This window comes from Typha latifolia, chromosome 2, assembly GCF_019914945.1.
Source record: "Typha latifolia isolate L0001 chromosome 2, TyphaL0001v2, whole genome shotgun sequence".
NCBI classification, from domain to species: domain Eukaryota; kingdom Viridiplantae; phylum Streptophyta; class Magnoliopsida; order Poales; family Typhaceae; genus Typha; species Typha latifolia.
In genome coordinates, this window is record NC_133087.1 from 5,973,168 (window position 1) to 6,000,225 (window position 27,058).

Consider the following 27,058-nt stretch of genomic DNA (forward strand, 5'->3'; position numbering starts at 1 on the left):
ATAAAAAAAAAATTAAAAAGTACCAATAATTCTCTAAGGTCAAGACGACGAATATTATCGATCATGCCTGCCTGGGAAAGGAACGATATTTATCATATCATATATAGTACATGAGTTGAAACTTTGTTCTTTTATAATGTTATCATCTCGGTATCAGTCTCTATAAGGAGCACACTCAGTACCCCAAGGCAAATTAAACCATTGCCATCCAACTCACACTTCAAGCGAAAAAGGATGGCAAAGATAGCTCTGGGCACACACCATGAGGCCACCGAGCCCGAGTGCATCCGGGCCGTGCTCGCCGAGTTTATTCTGACGTTCCTCTTCGTCTTCGCCGGCGTCGGAGCTGCCATGACCGCAGGCACGCACCAAATTCTCTCCTCTCTCCTCTCTCTCTCTCTCTCTCTCTCTCTCTCTCTCTCTCTCTCTCTCTCTCTCTCTCTCTCTCTCTCTCCATCACTAGACTACCGCATGGAATTTTCTTTATTTTTTATTTCACCACAACTCTTTTTGCGTGTATATTTGCAACAAAAAAAAAAAGCACCTCTGATTAGCTTACAAGATATATCTTATGTATAATTTTGTTTTTCTTTCTATCTCCCTGAGAAGTTAGAACTACTGTTTTTGTGTGGATACCACCCACCAATATTTGATCCACTTAGCAGCAATAAGACAAAGGTGTCATTTCTTTTTCTTTTTTTTTTTTTTTTCATGTATATTTGTAAATATTCATCCCTAACCCTAAGTAGATTATAAGGAATATTCTCCATATAAATTTTCTTTTCCACTTTGCCGAGAACCACATGAAGAAAGTATTCCTAAAGTGATGTATATATATATATATAAATACAATTAATTTATTCGTTTTGGGATGTATATGGAGTATAGGGAAGATGGCTGGCGGTGAAGATACAATAATGGGGCTGACTGCGGTGGCTGTGGCGCACGCGCTGGTGGTGGCAGTTACGATATCCGCCGGGGTACACTTCTCGGCCGGCCACCTTAACCCTGCAGTCACTCTTGGCCTCGCCGTGGGAGGATACATCACCGTCGTCCGATCGGTGATTTACGTTGTAGCGCAGTTGTTGGCCTCCGCTTTGGCTTGCTATATTCTTAAATATGTCACCAATGGATTGGTACGTATATCTATAGATGCTACTAGGTTTATTATTCGGCAAAACTATTGTTAGAATATAAATTATAAAAAATTAATTATTCTTCGTCAGCTAAAAACGTAGTCGTAGAATTAACAAGGCATAAAAGTAGAGGTTCTAAGTTTGAATTTTATATAGAAACTTCTATACACTTATTTCAAACCCAATTTTTGGATCTCTTAAAATATTTCAAACCCAAAAGTGAGAAAAAAATATAAAAATATAAAAAATAAAAATTACTATTCTCTAATAATTTAAATTTTTAGAATAGTTGGTAAGATAATAATTACTAGTTCGATAAGGTTTGATCAAGTCCGGCTTTTATCTGAAATGAGTTAATCTTGATGCATTGACTAAGGCTCAAATATAATTTGATCATGCTTGATGTATTGGCTCAAGTAAGTTCCATCTAACAAGAAACTGATCAAATGCATCCTTTTTCCTCAGGACAGTAAAATTTATATACATGCTGAGTTCTAATTCATAGATAGCTACAACATTGCAGGACACTCCTGTGCATACTCTTGCTGCGGGGATGGGAGGCCTTCAAGGAGTGATAATGGAGATAATTCTCACATTCTCCCTTCTCTTCTCAGTCTATGCTACCATTGTTGACCCTAGAAAGGGCATCATTGCCGGGGTCGGCCCACTGCTCGTGGGGCTCGTCGTCGGAGCCAACATCTTGGCCGGCGGGCCGTTCTCGGGTGCGTCCATGAACCCAGCCCGATCATTTGGACCGGCATTAGTCAGCTGGAATTGGACTGACCATTGGGTCTATTGGGTTGGGCCGCTCGTCGGCGGCGGCCTTGCCGGGCTTCTCTATGAGCACCTGCTCATTGTTAAGACCCACGTACCTCTTCCTAGAGATGACGAAAGTTTCTAAGGCTCCTCCTATCTTTTAATTTCAGCCAAACAAGTGATATGTGTGTTCGTATTGAATTATGTTATGTCTAGAGATATTGCTACTGTTTGAATGTCATTACATATATATATATATATATATATATGTAAGTTTATGTTTTTGTTTCCTTTCCTGGCAATTTGTCCACCTTTGTAATCTAGGGATAAACTGACATTCTGTATTAAGTTTAACCTAACAACTAATCACGAAAATATGGCTCGTTCAACCAATAGCCAACTAGCAAGAGCTTTTCTCCTCTCGACTCGATTAGGGCTCTTTTTTACCCAGCTGCTTTCCATAACTTAGTTTAAAGTATTTTAGTATCACTTGAACTTCACAAGTTGACACCAAAGCTTAGATAGAATATTTTATTTCTCAGTATCTGATGTAGATTAATTTTCTTCATTTAATATTTTAAATCAGTTAGTCCACCTTATAAGGATTTGATAATTCATCTTTATAAAGAAATGTTAAACCAAAAGCATTATTTAAGTGTTGCATTCAAACAATGGCCATCAACATTAATTAAAAGAGGGACAAATTAGAGACGCCAAAATTAAATTATTTTTCATTCTTCAACAAAATAGCCAAAGTTTTTATTTATGCCTTAAAACTTATAAGAGACTTATTTCTTACTAGTATCTCTTGCTCTTTACAATATAGCCATAATAAGAAAATAATGGAAAAACAAAGGGATTGCCTCCATATTGTCACCTAATTGCTCCACAATCTCGAACTTCATGTCCCATAGTAAAACTAGAAGCCGAAAAAAAAAATATGCCAATAACATAATGCATGAGGTTGAAACATATATATCACTAATACAGATGAACGACAAATCCATAAAATCTAAGATCAAGCTAACTCATCTCCGCTTTAGGTTTCTTAGCACTATCTGTTGCTAAGAAGTAATGAACTTTCCCCACCTGGTCCTCGATTGGATGTAGTACTATAATATTGAACATAATTAACATTATGCGGTAAATTAACTAAATTATAAATGTGAAATATTGATTGTATTATTACCTTATTGATCTTTGTATCCTAAAAAGCTTTTGTATTCCCTCTCACTCACTTGTATCTTCCAGCCATCTAGCAAGCCCTTCGATCTCTTACATATTAACACTTTGCCTGCCTCTGCTGTAGCATCTATTAGGGTTGTCTCTCCTCACATCATCTCCAGTGTGACCACCATCTTATTTTCCTTTGAGTTGTTGTTCTCATCGACTAGCATAAAGTGGAGGAATGTTTAAACATCCTCAACAGTAGTATCACTTGGAACTTAGAGACACTTGTGAGAGAATGATAGGGTTTTTGATAGAGGGGGAAGGAATTGTTTTAGTAAACGAGGATTGGGCGGGTGATGATGCTATATAGGATTGCTAGTAAGAAAAAAAAAAAGCTCTTAGATAATTTTTTTGTGTGATCATATTAGTTTTTGTAGTACTGTATATATAGAGAAGTAGAAGAGGATATTGAAGGAAAGCTTTTACATAGATTCATGAACAAATGGGAGAATGAGTTATACTGAAAGATCATCTTCATCATATTTTGATTTCTTTCCAAGTTTGAGTGTTTCCCTCACATTATTAGATTTGTACCAACTAGTAAAGAATATATAGTGAATATATACTCAATTACATCTTTTCTTTTTCTTGAGAGAGAAGTTGCATCTTTCCATTTATTGTTTATACATACTTAAATTAGCCTAAAGTATTTGATCGTCATTTGAAATTACATTTGCTCTTAAATATTGGGGCCCAAGTTCTAGAAATTGGGCTTATATTGGGCTACGACTTGGTGAACTTCGTTAAGACCCACATCTAGCCATTGGATTAAGTAGGCCTAATTAACTAATTGACACATTCACTAATTTCTTAGGTGATTTACAAAAGTTAGATAAAATATTAAATTTTTATTTCCGAGCATTTAATGTGGATTTTCTTTATATGATGTATGCAATTAGTTGCATACATAAAATTTAGTATTGTTATTTTTCTAAAAGCAAGTAGTAACTATTGATTTTTTTATGGGAGAAAATAGTTTAGTTTTTGTTTTACGTAGAGTTTTCATATCATAATTCGTCACTACTCTGGTTTAACTGATCTACGATTTAAGATGAAAGTATGTAAGTATGAAACAAATTGGTCGTAAATGCGAATAAATATAAACACATCCGGAAATTCTTTGGCATACTAGAAAGAGGAAAACAATGGTAATTATATTATTGTTGTTGTTGTTGTATATAGTCTGATCCATTTAGCCTACATGACTATAGTAATCAGAATCGGGCCGGATCAGGTGGTCGAAATGATAAATCGGTGAACCGATCATCAAACTAGTTCAATTTTATTATTAAATCAGATCAATCAGGTAAAAACTGACTAACCCAGTTGAACTGGTGAACCATGCAATCTAGTTCATTTTTGGCGAATCAGCGGGGTCAACTATTTTTATAAAATTATATAATTATTCTTAATATTTACTTATTCTATTCTATATCCTAATGATATTTTAGTCCTAAAATTTAAAAAATATTTAGTTTACAATATATATGTTGTTTTTAAATTAGTTTTTTTTTTGGCTCATATACCCTTGAAAAAAAAATCTCTTGTTTGCTTGTATGTCTATCTAATATTTGTACGCATATCTCTCTAAAATACAAACTTTTTTGACATAACCTTTTCAAATCTTTTTTTTTTTGCGTGAAAACTACTTGGAATAAACTACCATTAAAATTTGAACAATTTAAATATAAAAGGTCAAAATATCCTTATTCTTGTTTTCAAATATTTGTCTTAGTTAATAGTATTTTTATTTTTTAATTTAAATAACTTAACTTGAAAATAATCATGAAGGTATCAATATAAATAACATTTATTTTGAGAGATGTACATATGTTTAGATTACTTTTATAGATATTTTTTATTTTTTAGAATTATTTAGATCTATTTATATATTTTTTAAATTTAAAAACCAGCAATTCGATCGGTGAACCAATGACTCAACCCTTAACCAAGTCAATATCCAGTCCGACTATGATAACTATGTACATGACTATAAATAAATACAATCTAACTACATTAGTCTCTTTTTTCTATGAGAGGTTTTGACGAAAGCTAAGCGAGCAAACCGAGTTAGGCATGTCCTAAGTCTTCGACAACCAATTAATAATAATATCTTCGTTTGTTACTAAAAAATTCCTCCAAATTAGACAATCCAAAAGTTGTTGAGGCTATCTAGTTCTTACTAATTAAATGCTCATATGAAGAGGAGGAGCCTCCAAGTAGTCCTTTGTCTTGCAACTTCTCCCACTTGGTGTCTCGAGGGCCCACTCAAATCTTTCCTACTAGATATAGTTATCTTAAGCCTTGTTTGGTTTGAGGCTAAGCTCTGAACTTAATTAATTAGTCTTATTTCTTAGTTTTAATTCTTTAAAAAGTAAACTTTATTAGATGTGAAAAAAATAAAAAAATGTTTGGTTACTGAATTAGTTTAGGGTCCCTAAACTCAAAGCAAACAAGCCCTTAGGGTCGACTGCCATGTGAATTTTCTTTTGTTGCCTGAGGTCTGGTTATCATCAATCACCTTCTCCTTACCCTGCCAAGGCCCTTAGGAATATTTTTGTTCAACTAAATCCCATCACTAGCATGTGCATGCTTAGCTTGTTTGCTCATCATGTGGCCACTTAGTGCTCCTTCTCTCCTCACCCTTAGCTTTTAAGAGCTTGGCCTCTTTAGTTCACTGGGTCATATCCTGACGGCCAAATCTTAGCCCTTGTCCAAGGTTGTACTGATCCCCTTGGCCTTTCCTAAGCTGAGCTCAACAAAGCAATGGTATCCTCCCTACTACTAGGCCCATAGTTCCTTCGCACAGTCATATTCCTCCTTCTTTGCATCATGCACTATGACCCATAGGTGGAGTTGCTTTCCCCCTCCACTCTAGCCCCTTGCTTTTCATTCATCTCCACTACCATCCAATGTAGCCTTCTTTGTATGGACAGCCTTCGTGGAAAAAAGATTGAATCCTTTCCATTTTTATAGAATAGCTAATCTTATTATTTGTCTTCAGTAGGTCGATCTTTACTAAACTTCTAAAACCAAAGCTCGAGGGGCTTGTTGAGACTATAGATCATGTTTTACGTGGACTTCAAACCATTACAAGCTCTTATCCTCTTCGTTGCTCACTGTCCCCCACCATATGAGAACATAATTTTGATAGTTATAGTTATGATAGTTAGACAGTTTGGAAATAACCATATTTTCATAGTTATTGATCAAGTTATGTCTATAACATCAATAATGGCATATCAATGAGCTTTGAATGTAGCAAGTTTTATATAAAATGCTAGTTTTAGAAAATCCTGTTGGCATGGAGGATGATGCCCAGATGGGTGAAGAGTGCCAAACCACCTCTAAGCCAGATCGATTGGATAGTCTAAGTAGGCTATTATTCCTTATTGATGTTTACTAAAGAAATAATCTAAAATTATAGGGGAGCCTTGAAGAATGAGGCACTTAACTAGTGTAAGGATATGAATTGAGATTATTTTTTTGGTATTATATAGCATGTCTCTATTTTATCCCTATCTTTATTTTTTCCTAAAGATAATTTAATATTGTTCATTTCACATACACCTATTTTTCCATATTATTTTTTGGTACACAGACTCTTTAAACTATTGATCTCAAATCCCTCTTCAATTGATTCTCTATTATGTTTTTTTTTTCTCATAAATTATCATATGACTCACACATGAGTAGATTTATGATTTTTATATTCTTATTATTTAGGAAAAAGAGAGAAAAATGGTAATGTATGACCATATATTTAAAAGGCTATATTTTTCGTTAATAGGAGGAGGTAATACAAACCACATGGACCCCAAATATAATAAATTAATCCCAAAAATATTAGAAAATTATTATGTATTGGTTCAGAGGTCTTTTACAACTTAATTATATTATATTTTTTTATGATTTAACAATAATAGTGCACTACATATATAAATTGTACACACTCTATCATAGTAAATATACATTGACTATAAAAAATATATGCACTCAATTTTTAAAAACACAATCTTATTCATTAAAAGAATAATTATTATTAAACTGCAAATGCCCATTGGTTTTGATAAATTTATTAAATATAAAATAACAAAAGATAACATAAATATATTTCATTACCATACTAAATGGTCCATATATAGAAGAACTACTCAAATTAATTGTGTTTGTATTATAATCCACAAAGATGTGGTGAAATTTTTCTTTCCGCAAGTCAAGTGCTACATTGCAATTGAAGAATTTCTGCGCACTTTGTTTCACTACAATTAAATTTACTACACTTGAATATTTTAAGTATTCTTGTTTTTTTTTTTCGTTTTTTCATTTTGATTTCCCTTTTTGAGACTTTTGCAAAATTTTGTGATCTACACATATCAATGAAGATTTATCATGGTCGAATTTATTTGTCCACCTCATAAGGATTCGTTAATTTATCTATATAAAGGAATTTCAACCAAAATTATTTAAATGTGGATTCAAACTATAGCCACCAACATTAATTATAAGAGGGACAAATTAAGGATGCAGACTTAAATTATTTTTCATTCCTCAACAAAATAGCAAAAACTTTTATTTATGCAGCAAAACTTACAAGAGATTTATCTCTTACTAGTGTCTCTTTCTCTTTACAATATAAACATAACAAGAAAATGAAAGAAAGCAAAGGAATTGCCTCCATATTTTCACCTGGTTGCAGCATTATCTCGAACTTTATGTCCCATGCTAGAACTGTTTAAAATCAAGTTAATTCACATCTATTTTAGGTTACTTAGCACTACCAAATGCTAAATACTAAATGGACTTCTCCTCATAAACCGAAACTTTTGGTTGGATTAGATGTAGGACTACAATATGGAATACTATTAGCATTGTGCACTAAAATTAATTAAATTATATATGTGATCTATTTGTTGCATTATTACCTTATCGATCTTAATTTGTGTCCTCAAGAGCTTCCGTGTCCCCTCTCCTTCACTTGTATCTCCCAACCATCTGGCAAGCCCTTTGACCTCTTGCATAGTGATGCTTCACCTGCCTATGTTGCTCGTCGCATTAGGGTTGCCTCTCCTCGCATCGTCTCCGATGCGACCACTATTATATAACTTTTTGAGTTGTTGTCCTCGTCGACTAGCATAGAGTGGAGGGACATTTAAATGCCCTCAACATTAGTATCACTTGAACTTGGAAGAGCCTATGACATAGGGGAAGGGTTTTCAATGGGAAGGAAAGGGGTAGTTTAATTGGGATGGTGAGGATGCCAGAAGGGAGCTCTGAGATGTTTTTTTCTTTCTTTCTTTGTTTTTTGTGATCATGTTAGTTTTGGTAGTAAGGTATATATAGAGAAGTAAGAGAAGATATTGGAGGAAAGCCTTAATTCAGATTCATGAACAAATGGGAGAATGAGATATACAGATACAACCATCTTCATCATATTTTGATTCTTTCCAAATATGATTGATTCCCTGACATAACTAAATTTGTACTAACTATTTCCTTTTATAGTGAATATATACTCAGTTACATCTTTCCTTTTATTATTTTTACATACTTAAATTAGCATAAAGTATTTGATAATTACCTTTGATTATAAATGTTGGGGCCCAAGATCCAGAAAGTGGGCTTATCTTGGGCTACGACTTGGTGAACTTTGTCAAGACCCAATCTAGCCTTTGGACCAAGATGGCCTAATTAATTAATTGGCACCTTTACTAATTTCTTAGATGATTTACAAAAGTTAGATAAAATATTAAATTTTTATTTCTCAGCGTTTGATGTGGATTTTCTGTTCCTAATGTATGCAATTAGTTGCATAAATAAAATTTAGGACTGTTATCTTTCTAAAATCAAAGAGTGGCATAGAATTTTTGTATTAAAATTGGTCACTAGTCTAGTTTGTATTATAATAACTGATCTACAATTTAAAGAAGTAGACAATATAAGATGTAAGCATAAAAATAAATTAGTGGTGAACACAAATAAACGTAAGCGCATCTTATAATTCTTTGGCATATATCATTTATTACTATAAAGAGAAAAAAATAGTAATTATATTATAATAATGACCCATTAAGCCTGTAGGACCATAAATAGATATAGTCTGAGTTCTACATTTCAAATATCAAAACTTTCACATCGACATGTTTATTGATGTTATTAAGCATGGCTTGATGAGTAGCCATGAAAACTTAGGTTTTTATTTCCAAACTATCTGACTATTATAACCATAAAAAATATGCTATGTGGTAATTAGGTAAGCTATTGCAATGATCATTTATTTGAAAGTTCTAAAGACAGGAGAGAGAGAGAAATATGCTATATCGTAATTAGGTAAGCTATTGCAATGATCATTTATTTGAAAGTTCTAAAGACACGAGAGAGAGAGAGAGAGAGAGAGAGAGAGAGAGAGAGAGAGAGAGAGAGAGAGAGAGAGAGAGAGAGAGAGAGAGAGAGAGAGAGAGAGAGAGAGAGAGAGAGAGAGAGAGAGAGAGAGAGAGAGAGAGAGAGAGAGAGAGAGAGAGAAGATGAATGCTAGGTTTCACAAATTCGACATAGAACTAATTTATTGAACAGCTACACATGGTATTTTGGATGTTCAATAACGGAAAGGCAATCCAAATTATGAGTAACAATTCCTTGTAGTATTGAAGAGTATATCCACTACTCTCTTTTAGGAAGTAAAGGATTTTTGTGGGGATGTGCTTCTCAAGGAGTGTCCTTATTTAAACCTTCCAAGAGGTGAGGGCTGCAAGAAGGTAGTAGGACTCGTATCGATGGCTGTAGGGCTCATTGGGCTAAAGCTACTCGAGGGCGCATCCTAGAGGAGATCTTAGAAAAAAATGAAAGAACAACTAGAGAACTGCGTTATTGCAATACTCACCTTTAAAATAATTTTTTTTTTACATGAAACAACCCATATGACTCTCACGTGATCTGTGAGTACAGAATTCTCACAAAATATTACAAAAAAGTCTAAAAATATCATAACAGTCCAAACAAATATAATTCAAAATATATAATATTGTGGGCCTCAACAAACCTCTAGAGATACATATTCATATACAAAATCCAAAATATAGAATCTCTTGCAGGGGCTAAGTCCAACTAGGAAAAGTAAAACAAATAAACTCTACTAGAGAAATAGTGGAAAATAATTTCTGAAAAGATAACTAAAATAAATAATAAAATAATAAAACTACTAATGAGCTATGGCCCATAGGTCTGGGCTAGCTTAAAGCTCAATCTTGCACTAGTTGAAGAAATAGGTTGTAAGCCTACCCCTAGCCCACTAAGCTAAGGGATGGACTGGGCTTAAGGGCCTAGTCCACAGCTGGCTACGGGCTAGGTTGGCTACAGGTGTGGGCTACGGCCCACCCCGTAGCCTATAGAGAGTCAGGTGGGAGTTTGGTCCAACCCTTACCTTGTTGGTTGTTTTCTTCCTAAAAAAGAAGACAAATAGGTGAAGGAGGGTGCTGCTATCGGTGATTACTATCGTTAGTGGTTGAGTTGCACCTCCTCCCAACGTTGACAAGGTCGACTTAGGTTAACTCTCTAGGTAGTTGGCCTAGAAATAGAAAAAAAAATGACTTGAGAGAACTCACGAACCAAAGGTGAAGAGAGGTCTGAAACCTAACTACAACACCATATGAAGCGGGTAGAAGGTTCTCAAGCAATTAAACCTTCGGCCAGAGTGGTCGGTGGTGAGAAGGAGGATTCCATGGTTGACGGCCACGGATCCAAATTGAAGGCACCAATAGCTCTCTCTAGACGAGAGGAAACTAATCGACTATGCGAACGAGGTCGATGTTGTCCATGGCGATTGAACTCATGGAGGGAAGATGATGATGGGAGGCAACGTAGTGTAGCATCCCATGCACCATATGGGTACCCAAATTGGGTATCCACAACAAGAGAACAAAGAAGCAGAGCTTCTCAGACCGGTGGGTGGTCGACCCAAAATCGTCGGCCAGCGAATTTCTCCAGTGAGGTCAAATATAGAAAAACTAGAAGTTAAATATAATTACTAAAAAAAATTAAATTAATTACAAGGAGTGGTAAATGACTAACCTATGGATCAAATTGAGGGGTCGGATGGGTTCGGCGATGCTCTAATGGTTCGCAGCTTTTGTCGAGTGCTTCGACAACTCGAAATAAAGGACATAGGAGTGAAGGGGAGGAGGCAATTTGGAAAAAGAAAAGTTAGAGGGAGAGGGTTAGGCTTTATGGAGGGGAGGGGTGATGTGGTAGCAAGGAGGAGTCCACTAAAACCTCAAGGAAGGCTAAGATGGACTTGGGAAACCTTATAAATGGGGCTGAAATTTGGCTATTAAAAGTACAACCCAGTTGATTAGAGAGGTCAAGCCCTCGAAAGTGAAAGGGCCACATGATGAGCAAACAAGCTAGATATGTAAGCATACAAATGCTAGTAATAGGTTTTGACATAACAAAAGAATGCCTAAGGGCTCTGCCAAAGGTAAGGAGATGGTAGTTGATGATAATAAGAGATGTCAAGGCAAATAAAAATTATTCACAGGGTTGTTGATCCCAAGGTAACTATCTCTAATAGGAAAGATTTGGGTAGACCCTCAATACACTCATGTGGGAAAAGTTGGAAAGTGAAGACGAGTTAGTGGTTCCCCCTCTTGACACGTTTGAGGAGCATTTAATGCTAACCACCATATGGCCTTAATAATCGTTATACCATTTGACATGGAAGCATTTCCTAATACAACTAGAGGTGCCATTATTTACGAGGTGTTGATAAGACTTGGGACAAGTCTAACTTAGTCTGCTCGTTCGGCCTTCATTAAAATCTCTCATAGGAAAGACAAGACAAACATGACTATGTGTAGCTAGTTGGAGGGATGTATGTGGATGGGTTGGCTTCGACGAGTTTCATACCGGCCTCATCTTGGCGCTCGGGCTGCCTAGTCAACATACCAAGGTAGCCAATAGCTCAAGTTGGCCCTTATTTTGGCCCGAAGAGAGGAAGGTGAGGATACTATGGATATTAAACACAATCACTAACAGCTACTATTTCTAGAAAGCCCAATTGATATAGAGGGTGATATCTAGATGGAAAAAAAGTGCCAAGCCACCTCCAAGCAAGGGTGGACAACCTCAGCGGTCTACTCTTACCTCATTTGTGTTTTAATGATTAAAGCAATAATCTAGAATTGTAGAAGAGCATTAAAGAATAAGGTTATTGACCAATGTAGGGATGGCCTTTGGTAAGTGTTGGATGTGATTTGTAGAGCAGCTAATAGCAGCTCCAAGGATATTCTAATTTTATGGAAGGTAGACTTTGGTTACATAGATGTTGTGACAATTCGAACATGGATGATGATGGTGGTTTGCATAAGCAACCATCTCCTACAATAATAGGAGCTTCAGGAGGAGATTGACAACTTTTGTAATGTTGTCGACTCTTAGCTAGTGGCAGCGGACTTTATGCTTTCCTTAATGCTGAGGAGAAAAAGTGTAGAAACACTATCATATTATAGTCAAAGTTGTCGCCTTTTCTGGAGTTTATCAACCATGTTGGCTTTCACAGAGTTTATCAACCATGTTAGCCTTTGCGGAGTTTATCAACCATGTTGAGCTTTGCGATGCATGCTTTGAAGAACTTTCATTCACCTGGTGCAAGGTAGTAGGCACATGTGAGTCCACTTTGATCGTGTTTTGGCAAATAAGGAGTGGTCGGGCTGTTGCCATAGTTGCATTGATCGACACCTAGACTACTTGGGTTCGAACCACGTCCTGTTGTTGCTCATAATTCAGAGACCTACTAGGCAGTGCATCAGACCATTTAAGTTCGTGATGCTAGGCTAGAAGAATCACCTCTCAGTTCCACTTTGCACTAATAGCTGAAGAAGTCTATATAGACTAGTATTTGCTCCCGTGAGGTTACCATGCTAAGCTTATTTCACTCGAGCCAGATGAGAAGCTGCTGAAAAAGAAACAATATTTTTTTTAATGCTAATAATAAAAAATAGAGGTGAGGTTTGGAACTTAAACAGCTGAGCTACCTTGTTAAGCAGAACAAAGATAAAGTGATATTGGTTTGTACTATTAGGTTATAACTTAGCAACTAGATTTAATCTAGGGTTAATTACACCTACACCTTCTGAACTATACTTAATTTTCACAAAGACCCTTAAACTATTTTTATTGCAATATCCCCCTAAACTTTGGAACAATCTTAATGTCATTCTTCTATTAGTCTATTATTAGCTAAATTGAGCGACTTAACTTACATGACAGTCATATCAAAGTATTGTATAAGAAATGACCTAAATTCCCTCCCTATTTCCTTTTCTCTCATTCTCCTCTCATCTCCATCACCATCATCGCATTTGTCCCATCTCCATCACTAGCACTGCCTACGTCTCATCTCCATCACCATCACTGTCTTTCTTCTTCGCTCTCCACGACCACCTACTCCTCCATTGCCAACAACCTCCCTTCTTTGCCATTAGAACCCGATTGCATCCTCGGTAGTGCTGAAGTCGAGATCGGTGATAATGCCAACATCGGTGACCCATTTAAGGCATTCCCCTCTTCTTCTTCACCATCTTCCTTGGTCCCACCAATGAAAGGGTCATGTTCCCCCTAATACCACGGGCAATGATCAATGATAGATTTGGAGCCTCGACATGGAACTTCTTCAACCCGATCAATTAGGTTCTAGTGCCGCTACCGGATAAATAAATGGCCAAGCTAGGGTTGGGCATCGACTAGATAATTGGCAATGGCCCGCGCAAGCTACGCGAGAAATTGACTCTAATAGGGGCAATAGCTCTCTACACAAAGTACGAGGAGGGTATATTGGGTAGAACCTAGAGAAGGAGGAGCATTATAGGCCTAGCCATCCAAGTTTTGACTACCACCACCAAACGTGTTGCACTGTCCTTTGCTAGATTCTGCTACCATATTGATTGCCATGCTTGGGATTGACGGTGGACATACAATGACAAATCGATACCAGGCAACATTGGCTACTCGATCATCATCCCTACTAGTAGCTAGCTCAATAAAAGATAGTAGTATGGTATCCCTACAGTGGTGGTAGCAATAGTAGGGTTAGTAGCACTCCGTATTGCTACAACTAATCCCAAAATATCCTCCTTGATCTCGTCCCTTGGGACTATGTTGATGAGGAAGTTGAAGATGTCCTAGTGATCGCAAGGGCAATGTCATTCTTTTGCAAAGTGAGGCGCTTGTTATCCTCGATGTGCAGCCATAAAAGGATGGTGAGCTCCAAGATGAAGAGCTCGTAGGGTCTTGGCAAGAGGATGGTGGTGTTCGTCGTTGGGCGTACCGCTAGTAGTGGTGTCGGTAGAGTTGGGAGATGGGCGGTGAAAAGGCTTTGTATACTTATTAGGGATATAATAATTATTAGACATTTTTCATCACAGTTGTTGGGCGCTTCACGTTGATCCAAAGCTTAGGGAGATGTTGTAACAAAAAATAGTTTAGGAGTTTTTGTGAAAATCGGATATAGTTCAGGGTATAATTATAATTAACCCTTTAATTTAATGCGATTACTTCTGCAACATCTGCTGCCATGATCAACTTTTGGTCATCCAACATAATTAATATTAGAGTCAATAGCTTATAAATGTTATATAACTACATTAAGGGATGATAATAATGTATTTAAACATTTATTGATATAGTTAGCTTAGATGTGATGCAATAATAAGTCCCATTTTTACGTAAATTTTTTCGATTCATTATACGAAAAACTGAAAGGATTTTCAATATTGCAGCATAAGTATTCAAACCCTTCTTACAATCTAACGGTCAAGCAAAAATGGTATAAATAATTTTAATCTTTCATGCAAATGACCCAATTTATTTCAATACCTGTCTCCCAAGCGATTAGGCTCTCATGATGGACCTAATTTAAACACATACTCCATTGACGTATAATTAGGAATTGGATTCAAACTAGATATTACCATTGCTACCTTTTCCTATTCTTGGAGTTTCTCCCAATCGTACCTCTGGCATGTGGTTTTGTTTGGTGGTGGCCCTTCTTTATTCTGAATTGACTTGTTCTTGTTCCTTCTTTTGTGGCTTCTTTCGAGTAGGTGGGAGGCATAGTTGGATGCCAAAGGAATAACTCCAAGTATATTCCTCAACTTATTCGACCTTTCAAATCAACAAAAATAAGTTAATCGTGACATCCAACGAAGGTTATGGATTCAAGTAGATGGACGACTCTCTTAATGCCTGTCATTAGTAGGTTGATTAGATGGATAACATCTTTTATGGAGATTAGCACTTCAATTCCATGCTGGCGTCTCCATGATTGAAAGGACCACCATATGATCCTATTTCAGATTTTTTGACTGTTCGCCATGTCATGTCTCCAAGTCATCGTCCTCCCAGCAATGAATGCCATGTGAATACAAGAAGAAGATGCTTTCACTCACTGTAACATCTCACATGATGTTGCATTTTCCTCTTTTTTTTTCTGAAAGAAAAAAAAAATTATCGCATCATTTAAGATGGTGCATACATTATAATGTCCTACGTGGCAGAGTTTGAAACCGATAATATAATTGTAATTTTTTTAATTCAAAACTAACAATAAAAGTATTGTCCTATTATTAAAATTTTAAAAATTATCTTGCTTTAAGATATTTACAACGCCTAAAATATAGAAGTAAAAAAAAAAGGCCATTTATATTGTTTTTATATTAAAATTATGATTATGGGTTGCAATTAAATAATTATATATATTTTTATGAGCAATGTAATGCCCACACATACTCTACAAATAAAAATTATGAAGATAAGATTATACCACATTGAAGATTTTTGTAAAAGAGTGTTTATGACGAGAGAATAGCATTATTTTATTTTTATTTAGTATAATTTTTATCCTTTCTAATTTCTATAGTATATATATTGGTTTAAACTATGACCCTTTTTTTTTTTTCCATTAACAGTCGATCCACCTGAGTCCTAGAAACTCGCGAGCTCGACCAGCCACATGCAACTGCTGGTTCCAATCCGTGAGATTTTAAATCTCCCTCGATTCCACCACAAAGTCACATCCCCATCCATGCGGGACCACCACGTGTCAGAATCGTGCGTTAGTCGGCTGGCCAAGTGGGACCCACCAATTTGTCATTAATGAGCATCCAGACAGCACCACCAATCAGACGTCGCGTAGCAGCTGGCATGTTGGCATTGGATAAGCTCTACAGCTCAGCCCTAATCTACTCGTCGCTATTAAATCTTATTCCACTTCCACCACCCATGCAGACAAAAAAGTATCGACACCTACGTCTGTATAAATACGTACAACACCCCCAACATTAGATCGTGAGCTACTCTGCAACCCACTCGCTCTTCTCTCACTCTTGCCTCCTCTCTATCTCCTCTTGAGAAATTAGAGCCATGGCTTGTATTGCCTTTGGTCGCTTCGATGACTCGTTCAGTGTCAGCTCACTCAAGTCCTACCTCGCTGAGTTCATCTCCACTCTCCTCTTCGTCTTCGCCGGCGTTGGATCCGCCATAGCTTACAGTATATAACATTCCACACAATTAAACTAATTCGGCGTTAGACTCATAATTAACTTCTCTAAAAACTTAAAGCATATAATGATAATTTTTCGTCGATTATAATTTGTAGGTAAGTTGACAGCAGGAGCGGCTCTCGATCCCGCCGGCCTTGTCGCCGTGGCCATTGCCCACGGATTCGCGCTGTTTGTCACCGTGTCGATCGCCGCCAACATCTCCGGTGGACATGTCAACCCTGCTGTCACTTTTGGGTTGGCTCTTGGGGGGCAGATCACCATCCTCACAGGCATCTTCTACTGGGTTGCTCAGCTTGTGGGGGCCATTGTGGGAGCTTACCTCGTAAAGTTTTCCACTGGATTGGTAAGGCTAGAAGCAAATACGAAATAAATTATTAAAAAAAGGGATGAGTTTTATAAGATTCATAACCATTTAATTCAGATTCTAGTCTTGCATTTATATCATGAGCTCATGGGAGAGTATTAAAATATAAAAGAAATCAACTGCGGTAAATCTTATGTTAAATTACCCTCTCTTTTTTTTCTTTTTTTCTTTTTCTTTTACGTTCAGCATATAATTAAGCGCACGCAGAATATCCATAAAATACAATTAATAACTTTTCTTTTTTTTCCTATTTTCAGGACACTCCCACCCATGGACTGGCTGCCGGAGTTGGAGCACTGGAGGGAGTGGTCATGGAGATCATCATCACCTTCGCCCTCGTGTACACCGTATACGCCACCGCCGCCGACCCGAAGAAGGGCTCCCTCGGCACAATCGCTCCGATCGCCATCGGCTTGATCGTCGGCGCAAACATCCTCGCCGCCGGCCCCTTCTCCGGTGGATCAATGAACCCAGCCCGCTCCTTCGGACCGGCAGTGGTGAGCGGAGACTTCGCCAACAACTGGATCTACTGGGTCGGCCCACTCGTCGGCGGTGGCCTTGCCGGCCTGGTTTACACCTATGTGTACTTGAACTCCTCTCATGAACCAGTGCCTAGCAGTGACTTCTGAGTTCGGAGCTTAGTGCAAGAGTGAGATCTTTGCTTGTTTGCTTGTTGGAATCTTCCTATTAATTGGTTTGTAATTAGCTTTCAATCCTTGCTGTCTTAATTATTGTACTTGTACTGTTATGAGTAATGGTGAATTGGTGCTTTAATTTATTTTTTTCAATAAGGTTGAGCTAAACTTTATATCTTATATATTTCTCTTGATGAACACCTAAGGCATTCCCAAGATGCTACATATATAGTCTTAAATAAGATATTGTTGTAAAAACAAAGGTTAAGAGCATTTTACTTTAAGTAAATATCAAGATGTGTATAGGACTCTAATTTGGCACGTAGAAACGAAAAGTAATGGGATTCATAAATCAAAATCTAATTTTAATATTACGTTCTACTGTGTAGATGCAGTTTTTTAAAGGGTAATTTATCAAGAACACCTTATATCTTATTTTTATTATTATTCACACACTACCATATTAATATTCATTTTGCTTTTAGGGTATTATAAAATATCTCGAGTTAATTTTATCCTAAAAGTTAGTAACAGAATGGAGAATAGTATGTTATTTTTTAAAATATAAAATTTAAATACCCACGATTGGATTTTAAAATCTAATTTTCTATTTATTTTTACCCTACCTCAAGAAAATTTATATGAGGGGAGACTAAGGCTCATTAATTGTATTATATCTATAATTATTTTAACACTTCTATACAGTAATGCCAGGGTGTCTCTATGACATTTTATAAAATAACGGTGAGAGTGAATAAGCAATATCTATACGATAGAGTGTGAATGATAATAAATTAAATTACAGCAAAATATATAGTGTTTCTCATAAATTTACCATTTTTTCAAGTACATGAAATGGCTCCTAAAAACTTCCGTAGAAAGAGGACTATTCATCTGAACAGTTTCATTAGGCAAGATATTAATCTGTTATAGTAAGAGTCATCTAGATTTGTTTGTAGAAAAAGCTTGCAGCAGGAAAACGCACTTCATTTCAAAGAGGTTAAACAAGGATTGAGGACTATGGTTGGGGTTTTTCTAGATGCTGACTCAATGTTTTGTTCTCATTAGGGAAGATAGTGGTTTTCTTCAAAACAATAAAAATACTAATTAGATAGCAATCGGATTATAATGGATAAGGGCGAAGTTGGATATCGATTGTTTGGCCACATGGAATAAGAATTAGATAATAGATATTACTTATGCGTGACATACAATCTAATGTATGGAAATAATTAATTTCCCTTGGTCCGCTCCAGTCCCTATCTAGTGCAGAGCGAAAACGAACTATTCGGATATAGATATCGAGTGGGATGGGATAAGAGCAGGCTTTTTGTAGATAAGCAGATTCTTGGATATCCGTATTTGAATATGAATAAATGTACATATCCTTATCGTTTGGCACCAGATAATTATCATCCCATCTTTACCCTACTAGTCATGATCTATCTATCAAATAGGCACATTAAAAGTACAAAATGAAAAATGTATTTCATGTTTGTCTAAGCATTGACCACTTGGGTATGAAGGAAGATAGGAAGCTTGTTAGAGCTAATAACACTCAGACGAGCAAATTTAGTATCTCTCGTTGCATGTCTAATATCTGACGTCGTACACACTATAGTATACATGAGACTGTCTATTGTTAATGCATATAATACTTTCTTCGAGTAGACGTTATTTAGAGTCTTTACATATTTTTTTCGTGCTAATCTTAAAGTGTCATGCTAATAGAGTGTTAATAGACTTTGACTTTTCCATGTTAAACCTCTTTAGATTCTTCTTAATTTATGGTGTTTATGATAGCTTCAACTCCCACATAGCTCTCTAACTTTACGAATTCTTATACCAATGATTTGTTTGGCTGGACTCAAATCCTTCTTTACAACTCTTTTGAAAACTCTTTGTGGCATTGTCTTGCTCACGCCATCCCTTTCTGCGCCATACACCGTAGCCGTATTCAAGCTATGGTGTATGGCGAATTGTACTTGTACTGTTATGAGTAATGGTGAATTGGTGCTTTAATTTATTTTTTTTCAATAAGGTTGAGCTAAACTTTATATCTTATATATTTCTCTTGATGAACACCTAAGGCATTCCCAAGATGCTACATATATAGTCTTAAGTAATTAGTGATGGATTATGTGATCATGGATAGGTTAACAGATTTTATTTGATGATGTCATGATTATATGTGCACAGGAAAGTATCTGTACGTGACGGGCCCCGCCCGACCTGTCGCATGAGCCGCGCGTGCCGTGTGGGCGCGTGGGCGCGCACGTGCCGTGCCGGGCAGGGGCGTTATAGTATGAATCTACCGTTACTTCATTTTAACTGGATAGTATGCTCCTTGTACACAGAGTTTAGGAATTGATAAAAAAAAAAAAAACCTAGTCTGTGAGCCCTACATTATTGAAAGATAATTTAGAACTTAAGAGCTATAACTAATGGATACTTATTCTGAGTCATGTCTTTCAGTGATTTTGTCACTATAACAAGCCAACAGTTAACAATGTCAGGAATAAAGAGCCAAATTATATTGCAGTGAGTGAGCACTCCAAACAAAGCGCTACTAGTATTTACTTTATTATGGAGCAAAAGAAAAGTATGGTAATTTGAAATTTTGAATGCACAAAAAGCGACCTCGCGAACTTCTTTTTAAAAAATGCACATAAAATACCAAATCAAAGAAAATAGGAAAATGAAAACCGTTCAGATATAACGAATGGGTATTCTCACATGGAATTTGAAGATTTATAAAATGCCAAATTGATTTATCAGACACGGTTATTGTTATACAAAATTAAAGAACAAAATGGTAAATACAAACACAAGATACTTACGTGAAAAAAAAAACTTTAAACTCGGATAGAAAACTACTAATCATGATCAAATTATTAAAAATGCAGTTGTAATAAAAATACTTACGTATTCGTATTAATCTCTACGACTCAATCTGTAATAACTTTTCTTAGTAGAATCTGTGATAAAATACTTTTTGTGATTAGTTCCCAACATCTTCGAAATCTCACATGATAAGAAGAAGACGAGATGTATGGAATCAATTCAGGACCCTCGTCACGGACTCTCTTGAAGCCTTGAGATGATCCTAAAGTTGGCCCCCGAGGATGATAGATAAGATGCCTAGAGTTAGTTTGAAGTCCTAATAAAGACTTTGCATGAATATTTCATAAATACCCCTTTAATAACAATGCAGATTGGACTTGGAAGACCTCAAGCTGTGCAAGCATTCAAACACTCTATAAGAGTGCGTTCAAACACACCCTAAGGACGACCTCTGAGATTTTTGATCTTAATTCGTTGGAACCCTTAAAGAATGCCTAGTAGTCATGAAAATCTCTGTTCATATGCATTCTAATAACTTTTGAGTGGGTAAAACTGCATCTTGAAATAGTTTTATTTTTCTTCAAATATCTTGTTGACTTCCTCTCTACACTTGCACCAATGCTTACACATAAAATTTAGATTCTTTTATAAATTCAACATAGTTTGATCAGATTGCCACTTATGAAAGCCTTACATTCTCCTCATTTGACAATTTATGATAAAATAACATATTTTATACAAAATATAAATCAACACTCCTCATAAGATCCTAACAGAGCAATGCACAAGTGTTAAGTGAGATACAAATAAAATTTAAAAATTTTCGTCAACCAATACCAACGTGAAATTCATGTATAGCTAATAATAATAATAATAAATGAAATGCATGTATAAAATAACATGTTGGCATGCATGATACCACAAGTTAGTTTAAATCACTCTCTCTCCCACTTTTTTTTATTATAAATAACAAAGAGTGCAATCATGGAGGAGAAAATCACAAGCGAGAATGCTCCCCTCAATATCATAATCCTCACTTTGCAAACATCATTATGCAATGAAAAGAATCAATCAAATTCTAAGAATTTTATATTGAGTTTGTATTTTCAAAGTCAATCTCAAAATTCCAAATCTGATTCAGATAAATTCAATCATTTCGTTTTCCGAAGAAAAATCACAAGTTTCCAGTATTTTTGACAAGCATAAATATATTGAGTATCCATGGCTTGAACACACTGGATGATCCAATAAACACAATCAAATGTAGGTCATCACAAATTTACTCTAGCAAGGTACTAAACACACGAGATTAATTTCAAGATAGAACTAAACACAAAAGAAGACAGTACTGAAGCCCAATATTAAAAGAAGGTACATGTTAGACTTCATTGCAGAACTTAACTATACTGAAGGAGAACGCAATGTTCAGAGAGTAGAGTACTAACAAATAGAACTCATGAGACACCTGCAATCATTATAGTAGACTGCAATTACAGACAAGATGAACAATGGGGAAAAGAATGAACAAACTTCATAATTTATCTATGCATTCATCAGATAATAGTAGTCATTCTCAAGAGATAACAATCAGAGCCAGATGACCAATGCTTCTGTTCTCTAAATCAAGTTGCGCAAGCTTTGGTATCTAAATTTATGGCAAATTCGTACATGATAAATGTCCAACAAACTAATGGCATAAATAACATGAGAACAGGTCAAAGTATAATTTTGGCAATTCCAATTTAAAGACCAAACAGATGACATTCCTACACCATCACAAGACACAGAAACATTAACATCAGCCAGCTCTCAGGAAATTATCCTTGACAACGAGGAATACAAAAATCTACCCCATTGATGATGCATAAATATTCCAGCAGGGCAGTTCCAATCACTGGGGCTTTTCTTCAGCTTTTTTTGGCTGTAAAAAGAAATATAAATATTTAGTGAAGAACAACACGAACATAATAACAGCATAAAGAGAAAGTTCTGCCTTATATCACCATGTCAATATAATAGAACAGAAATACAGAATCAACCAAAATAATTTAGTCAAGAAGAATATATCAAACTCAGATTTAGTTCTAAGGTTCCCAGTTTTAACCGATCTCGATCCTGACCGAAACTAGTCGGTTTGCTGGTTTTCGCTTGGGTATCGACCGATCCCGGTCGAAACGGGTCGGATCCGAGACATCCCCCCCCGCCTCTTTTTTTTTTTTCTTTCTTTCTCTTCTTTCTCACCTCTTCCACCGGTAATCGAGTAGATCTCCAGCAACCTCGACCTTCGGCAACATTCTCCGACGAAGATCTAACGACCTCGAACTCTGGCGACCTCGGATTAGTTTTTTTTTTTTCAATTTCTAATTCCTCTCATTCCCTCTCTCTTTCTCTTCCTACAGTGAAGCAGCAATAGGTACTACGGCGCACCTGCTGCTGCTGCTGTGAAGTAGCACCAGCTACTGCTGTGGCTGTAAAGAACAGAATATAGGAGAATGAAGTATTGAAATCAATTAAATTGATACAGTTCATTCTCATAGTTTGTAGAAGCAAAGTCCCGCATTTCCTCTTTATATGGAACAAGAAGACATAGAGGAAGATGTCAAGTTCATGAATAAAGCTGTAGTCCATAATTACTAACATATACCCTGTAAATGCTTAAATAGAAATATGCATGCTATTTTGAAGTAAGTTCCACGCAAGAAACTTCTAATGTACAAAGGGTAGGAAATATTTCATATGGTTAAATTTTCTGCAACACCGAAGGTTTTAACGTATGGTCTGGTCCTGCGTATTCACTATTTCCAGATAGAACATTGCAATTTCCCAGAAATGGCCAAAAGCACCCTTTGAATAAATTAAACTGAACAGAATCTACTAGAAATGTACAGAAAGAAAGGACTATTCCATCTGATTCTTTAGTTTCAAAGTTATTTTTAATCTAAACTAGAATGCCCTCAATAAGCCTATGTTGGCCAAGAACAAGGTGTTCCAATCTTGCATTCTCCAATGTCTATCTTCTAGAATCAACTTGCTCTCTTGAAGCTCAAATGGATAACCGATGATGAATTGTACTATCAATATCAGGAGCAAACCCACCTAGTATAACTTCTCATGGCACCTTAAAATTATTCAAAATAAAGTTCACAGTTTTTGACCCGACATATGAACTAAACTATAAATTGTGTGATAAAATTGCTTGACCCATCTAAAACAATTATTAATTGAGTAATCTTCGTGTTTCCATTACAAAACCACTTTAACTCAAATCAACCCATATCAGTCAAACGAGTCTTGTTCATGCCATGTTTCTATCGTGATCGGGGTCATCTTCACATCATGTTCGGATCAATATATTTAAAATATGATAATGCAGGCAATAAATGAGTTATGATTGTTAAGCAGGTTCATCATGTAGCCTATTTAATTAATGGTCAGCTTTGTTCATAAACATCCAACTCATTTATTAAATAAGTTTCATATAGTCATACAGAATATTATGTAGTCAACCCCACACAAACACATCTTAACTCTAGTATCCAGTTAAACACCTCTAATGTTGAATCAATACAAAAAATTATTCTTTATTAAATCCAGTACTAGCTGTGGATGTTCTCAGAATTAATAGCTGAAGTCAAGAAACCCAAAAGAATGCCTCCACTCCTTCCATTCTAGATGCCACCTCAGTTCTCATTGGATCTTCATTACCAAAGCCTCCCAAAGCAACACAAAGCATAGAGACAGAATTATTTATTCTTTCGGCTATGTCGTGTGGAATCATTTAACGGAAAAACAACTTCCTCAAAATTATAGGAAATTCTTTTCCTTGTGTTGTGGAAAATGTAACTGATTTTTTTCACAATTGTCTCAGATTACAAGGAATTCTTACTCAAAATTTCATCTGCAGAAACAACACTATGTAAGGGAATGCAAATATCGACCTATTACTGAAACACTCTGTATCTCAGTTTTCCGTTGCATCTTAGTTTCATCTACCTCTATTCCTAAAGAATTTAAGAGGGAAATCATGTATACTATTGTATATCTCATCAACAATATTCCATCTACATAACAGCTGGAAAACTCCTTTTGAGCATCCTTAACAATCTCTTCCTTGATACTCTCATTCTCATATCTTTGACTTGACTTATTTTGTGCATCTCCCAAAATGTAAGTAAAAAAATTAACAAATAAAATGGATCTCTGAATTTGTAGCTTATAGTATTCAACAGAAGGCGTGTGGTTACTAGTTACAATCCACATTCTTAGATATTGCTTGTATCTCAGCATGTCACAATTTGGGAGAAGATATGTTTGGTTTGCCTTTCTCAAGCTCAAAGCCAGCCACATTTCTAGAAAAAAAACTATATCCTTGTGCATATCTCCTCCATTGAGCATATTGCTTACCTTGTCATCAAAAGTCATCCAAAAGATATGCCACATTTCAATATTAAATATCCACACACTCTAGGACAGAGCCTCTGCAGATTGCAGGGTGTTAACAGATACTATGTGGGCTGATATCTTTCCTTACTAGTACTATACCGTTACCATAGCACATTTCTACTTACCATGTAGAATATAGAATATAGAAGATGCCACAGAATAAAGACCATTCCTAACATTGTGTATCCTGTACATCTGGTTCTTCCATAAATAAGGTTCTATTTAGTCAGATAGACAAGAAATTCCACTATTACTTCAATTTTCTTAGCAAAACTATCAAATCAGATTGAAACTTAACATTGAAGTTATGGACACAAAATTCTAGAATCTTAAGGATGATTCTACATAACCCATGAACTTCCCGTCTATGTGCTACAAGAAAACTTGCCAGTTGTTGGAGTGCAAGAAGGATGATATTAAAAAAATCGTCAACAAGATAAGATTCCTCATCAAGCTTGTAGCACCGACAATCAGGGAATTCACTTGATTCCTGTAATCTCTATGGAAGCATGTCATCTAGTTGAATGATCACTCTATCAAGTACTTTAATCCTACAGTTCTTTAATATTAGTTTAACAAGAAACATATAAGCAAGTCATTTACTTGATCTTGGTCATTACATCAGTTACTTTTATCATACTGCTTTGTTGATATAAGTTTTAAAAGCAGCAAGCCGAACTTTATCTACATTGTAAATACATATCTAGTCTTTGTATTTCAGAAAATATTTGTTATCATCAGCTTTCTGTGATCACCATTAAAATATTGTTTACCAGTGGCGTGAAACTATAGAATGTCTTTAGAATAATTTCGTTACAACTTTGTATCAGTTTATTTATTAGACAGAGGAGACTTGGTACCAAACAACAAGCTTTCTATGTGGAAATAACATAACAACATATTGGTAACTTACCAACTACTCTAAAACCTTAAGATATTAGAGAACAATAGTTTTTATATTTTATATTCTGATACTCTCATTCACTTCTGGGCTAAAATATTTTGAGACCTAAAAAATAAATTTAATTCAAATTGGTGGAGTTTTATATTTTCAGGCAAAAAGGCATGACACAAGGTTTAAATCCATGACCACTGGCTCTGATACCATAGCTCTGATACCATGTTAACTCACCATCTAACTTAAAAGCTCAAGCCGTTATAAATGGTAGTTTCTATACTTTAGATTCTAACACATACCCCGCAACTTGTCTGGCTAAATGAGCAATTGAACTGGAAGAAATGAGGCAACGTAAAAGCATTCCATGTGCAGGGTCTCGATTACTTTTCAAGGAAACACAAAGCAACTAGCATGCCCAGAACTTGTATGACGAAATGCTCAAACGAGATTCCAGTCGAAGGAGTCCATACCTTTGTACCAGGGAAAGACTGGTGGATCTCTTCCTCGGGGATAAGAACGGGCCATGACTCGCCGGCCTCGCGAAACATCTGCTCGGTCTCGAGGAGCTGCCCGCGATCGAGGATTTGCTGGCGGATGACCTGGGCGGGTGTGCCGACGGCATCGATGGCCTCCTCGACGCCGTTGACGTAGGTGACGACGACGCGCGGCACGGCGTCGTCGGTGCGACGCTGCAGCTCGACCGTGCAGGCGGGGTTCGATTCCTTCGCCTTGCGGGCGTTGCACTGCGCGAGCAGCTCCACGCACGCCGCCTTGCGAGGATCGAGGGCGTTGTACTCGATCCGCACCTTGGACAGAAATTTCAGCATCCTCCTTTGCTCCCTCCTTTTCTATTCTCTAGATCTCGAGTCCTTTTCTCTTACCGCAACTCTTCTCTTCTCCGAGTGCTTGGGTTGGAAATTCGAACGGAGGGGGTGAATAGGTGAACGGAGATGGGACAGTGCACTTATTGGGGAGTTTTTGACTAAACTATATTACTAAATAGAGAAAGTTACTCAAACTTATTACTAAATAGAGGAAGATTCACCCTAGCCATAACACTAATTTTTTCTTTAAGATTAAGTTAAAAAAATTTAAATATATAAAATATTAATTAGTTTAATACTTTAGGATTTTGCTTAGGGATAAAATGCTGACTATAATAAATTAAACCTCATTTAGTAATAAATTTAAAGAGTAGT

At 36.3% G+C, this 27,058-nt stretch overlaps 3 protein-coding genes across 3 annotated transcripts; 2 read left to right on the forward strand and 1 right to left on the reverse strand.

The window, feature by feature from the left end:
* LOC140782850 (aquaporin TIP4-1) lies at positions 1-2,182 on the forward strand. Its single transcript, XM_073129679.1, has 3 exons — positions 1-361; positions 889-1,136; positions 1,660-2,182. Exons 1-3 carry the CDS (start codon positions 235-237, stop codon positions 2,035-2,037), a joined length of 753 nt encoding a protein of 250 aa, XP_072985780.1. The 5' UTR covers positions 1-234; the 3' UTR covers positions 2,038-2,182.
* A 14,178-nt stretch (positions 2,183-16,360) lies between these two features.
* Positions 16,361-17,830, forward strand: LOC140782220 (probable aquaporin TIP2-2). The gene is made up of 3 exons (XM_073128688.1): positions 16,361-16,662; positions 16,771-17,018; positions 17,297-17,830. The coding sequence occupies exons 1-3, from the start codon at positions 16,536-16,538 to the stop codon at positions 17,666-17,668; spliced, it is 747 nt and encodes a 248-aa protein (XP_072984789.1). The 5' UTR covers positions 16,361-16,535; the 3' UTR covers positions 17,669-17,830.
* A 4,296-nt stretch (positions 17,831-22,126) lies between these two features.
* On the reverse strand, positions 22,127-26,825 carry LOC140780989 (uncharacterized). Its single transcript, XM_073126730.1, has 2 exons — positions 26,330-26,825; positions 22,127-22,439 (listed from the first exon to the last, which is right to left on the reverse strand). Exons 1-2 carry the CDS (start codon positions 26,684-26,686, stop codon positions 22,410-22,412), a joined length of 387 nt encoding a protein of 128 aa, XP_072982831.1. The 5' UTR covers positions 26,687-26,825; the 3' UTR covers positions 22,127-22,409.
* Positions 26,826-27,058: the final 233 nt, after the last annotated feature.

Bases quoted from the DNA above. Each gene is read 5' to 3' on its own strand.
- LOC140782220 (XM_073128688.1), top strand. From the start codon at position 16,536: ATGGCTTGTATTGCCTTTGGTCGCTTCGATGACTCGTTCAGTGTCAGC. The intron at 16,663-16,770 runs GTATATAACATT...TATAATTTGTAG, and splicing joins TGGATCCGCCATAGCTTACA to GTAAGTTGACAGCAGGAGCG. The intron at 17,019-17,296 runs GTAAGGCTAGAA...TCCTATTTTCAG, and splicing joins TAAAGTTTTCCACTGGATTG to GACACTCCCACCCATGGACT.
- LOC140782850 (XM_073129679.1), top strand. From the start codon at position 235: ATGGCAAAGATAGCTCTGGGCACACACCATGAGGCCACCGAGCCCGAG. The intron at 362-888 runs GCACGCACCAAA...TATGGAGTATAG, and splicing joins CGGAGCTGCCATGACCGCAG to GGAAGATGGCTGGCGGTGAA. The intron at 1,137-1,659 runs GTACGTATATCT...ACAACATTGCAG, and splicing joins AATATGTCACCAATGGATTG to GACACTCCTGTGCATACTCT.
- LOC140780989 (XM_073126730.1), bottom strand. From the start codon at position 26,686: ATGCTGAAATTTCTGTCCAAGGTGCGGATCGAGTACAACGCCCTCGAT. The intron at 22,440-26,329 runs GTATGGACTCCT...TTCTTTTTACAG, and splicing joins AGTCTTTCCCTGGTACAAAG to CCAAAAAAAGCTGAAGAAAA.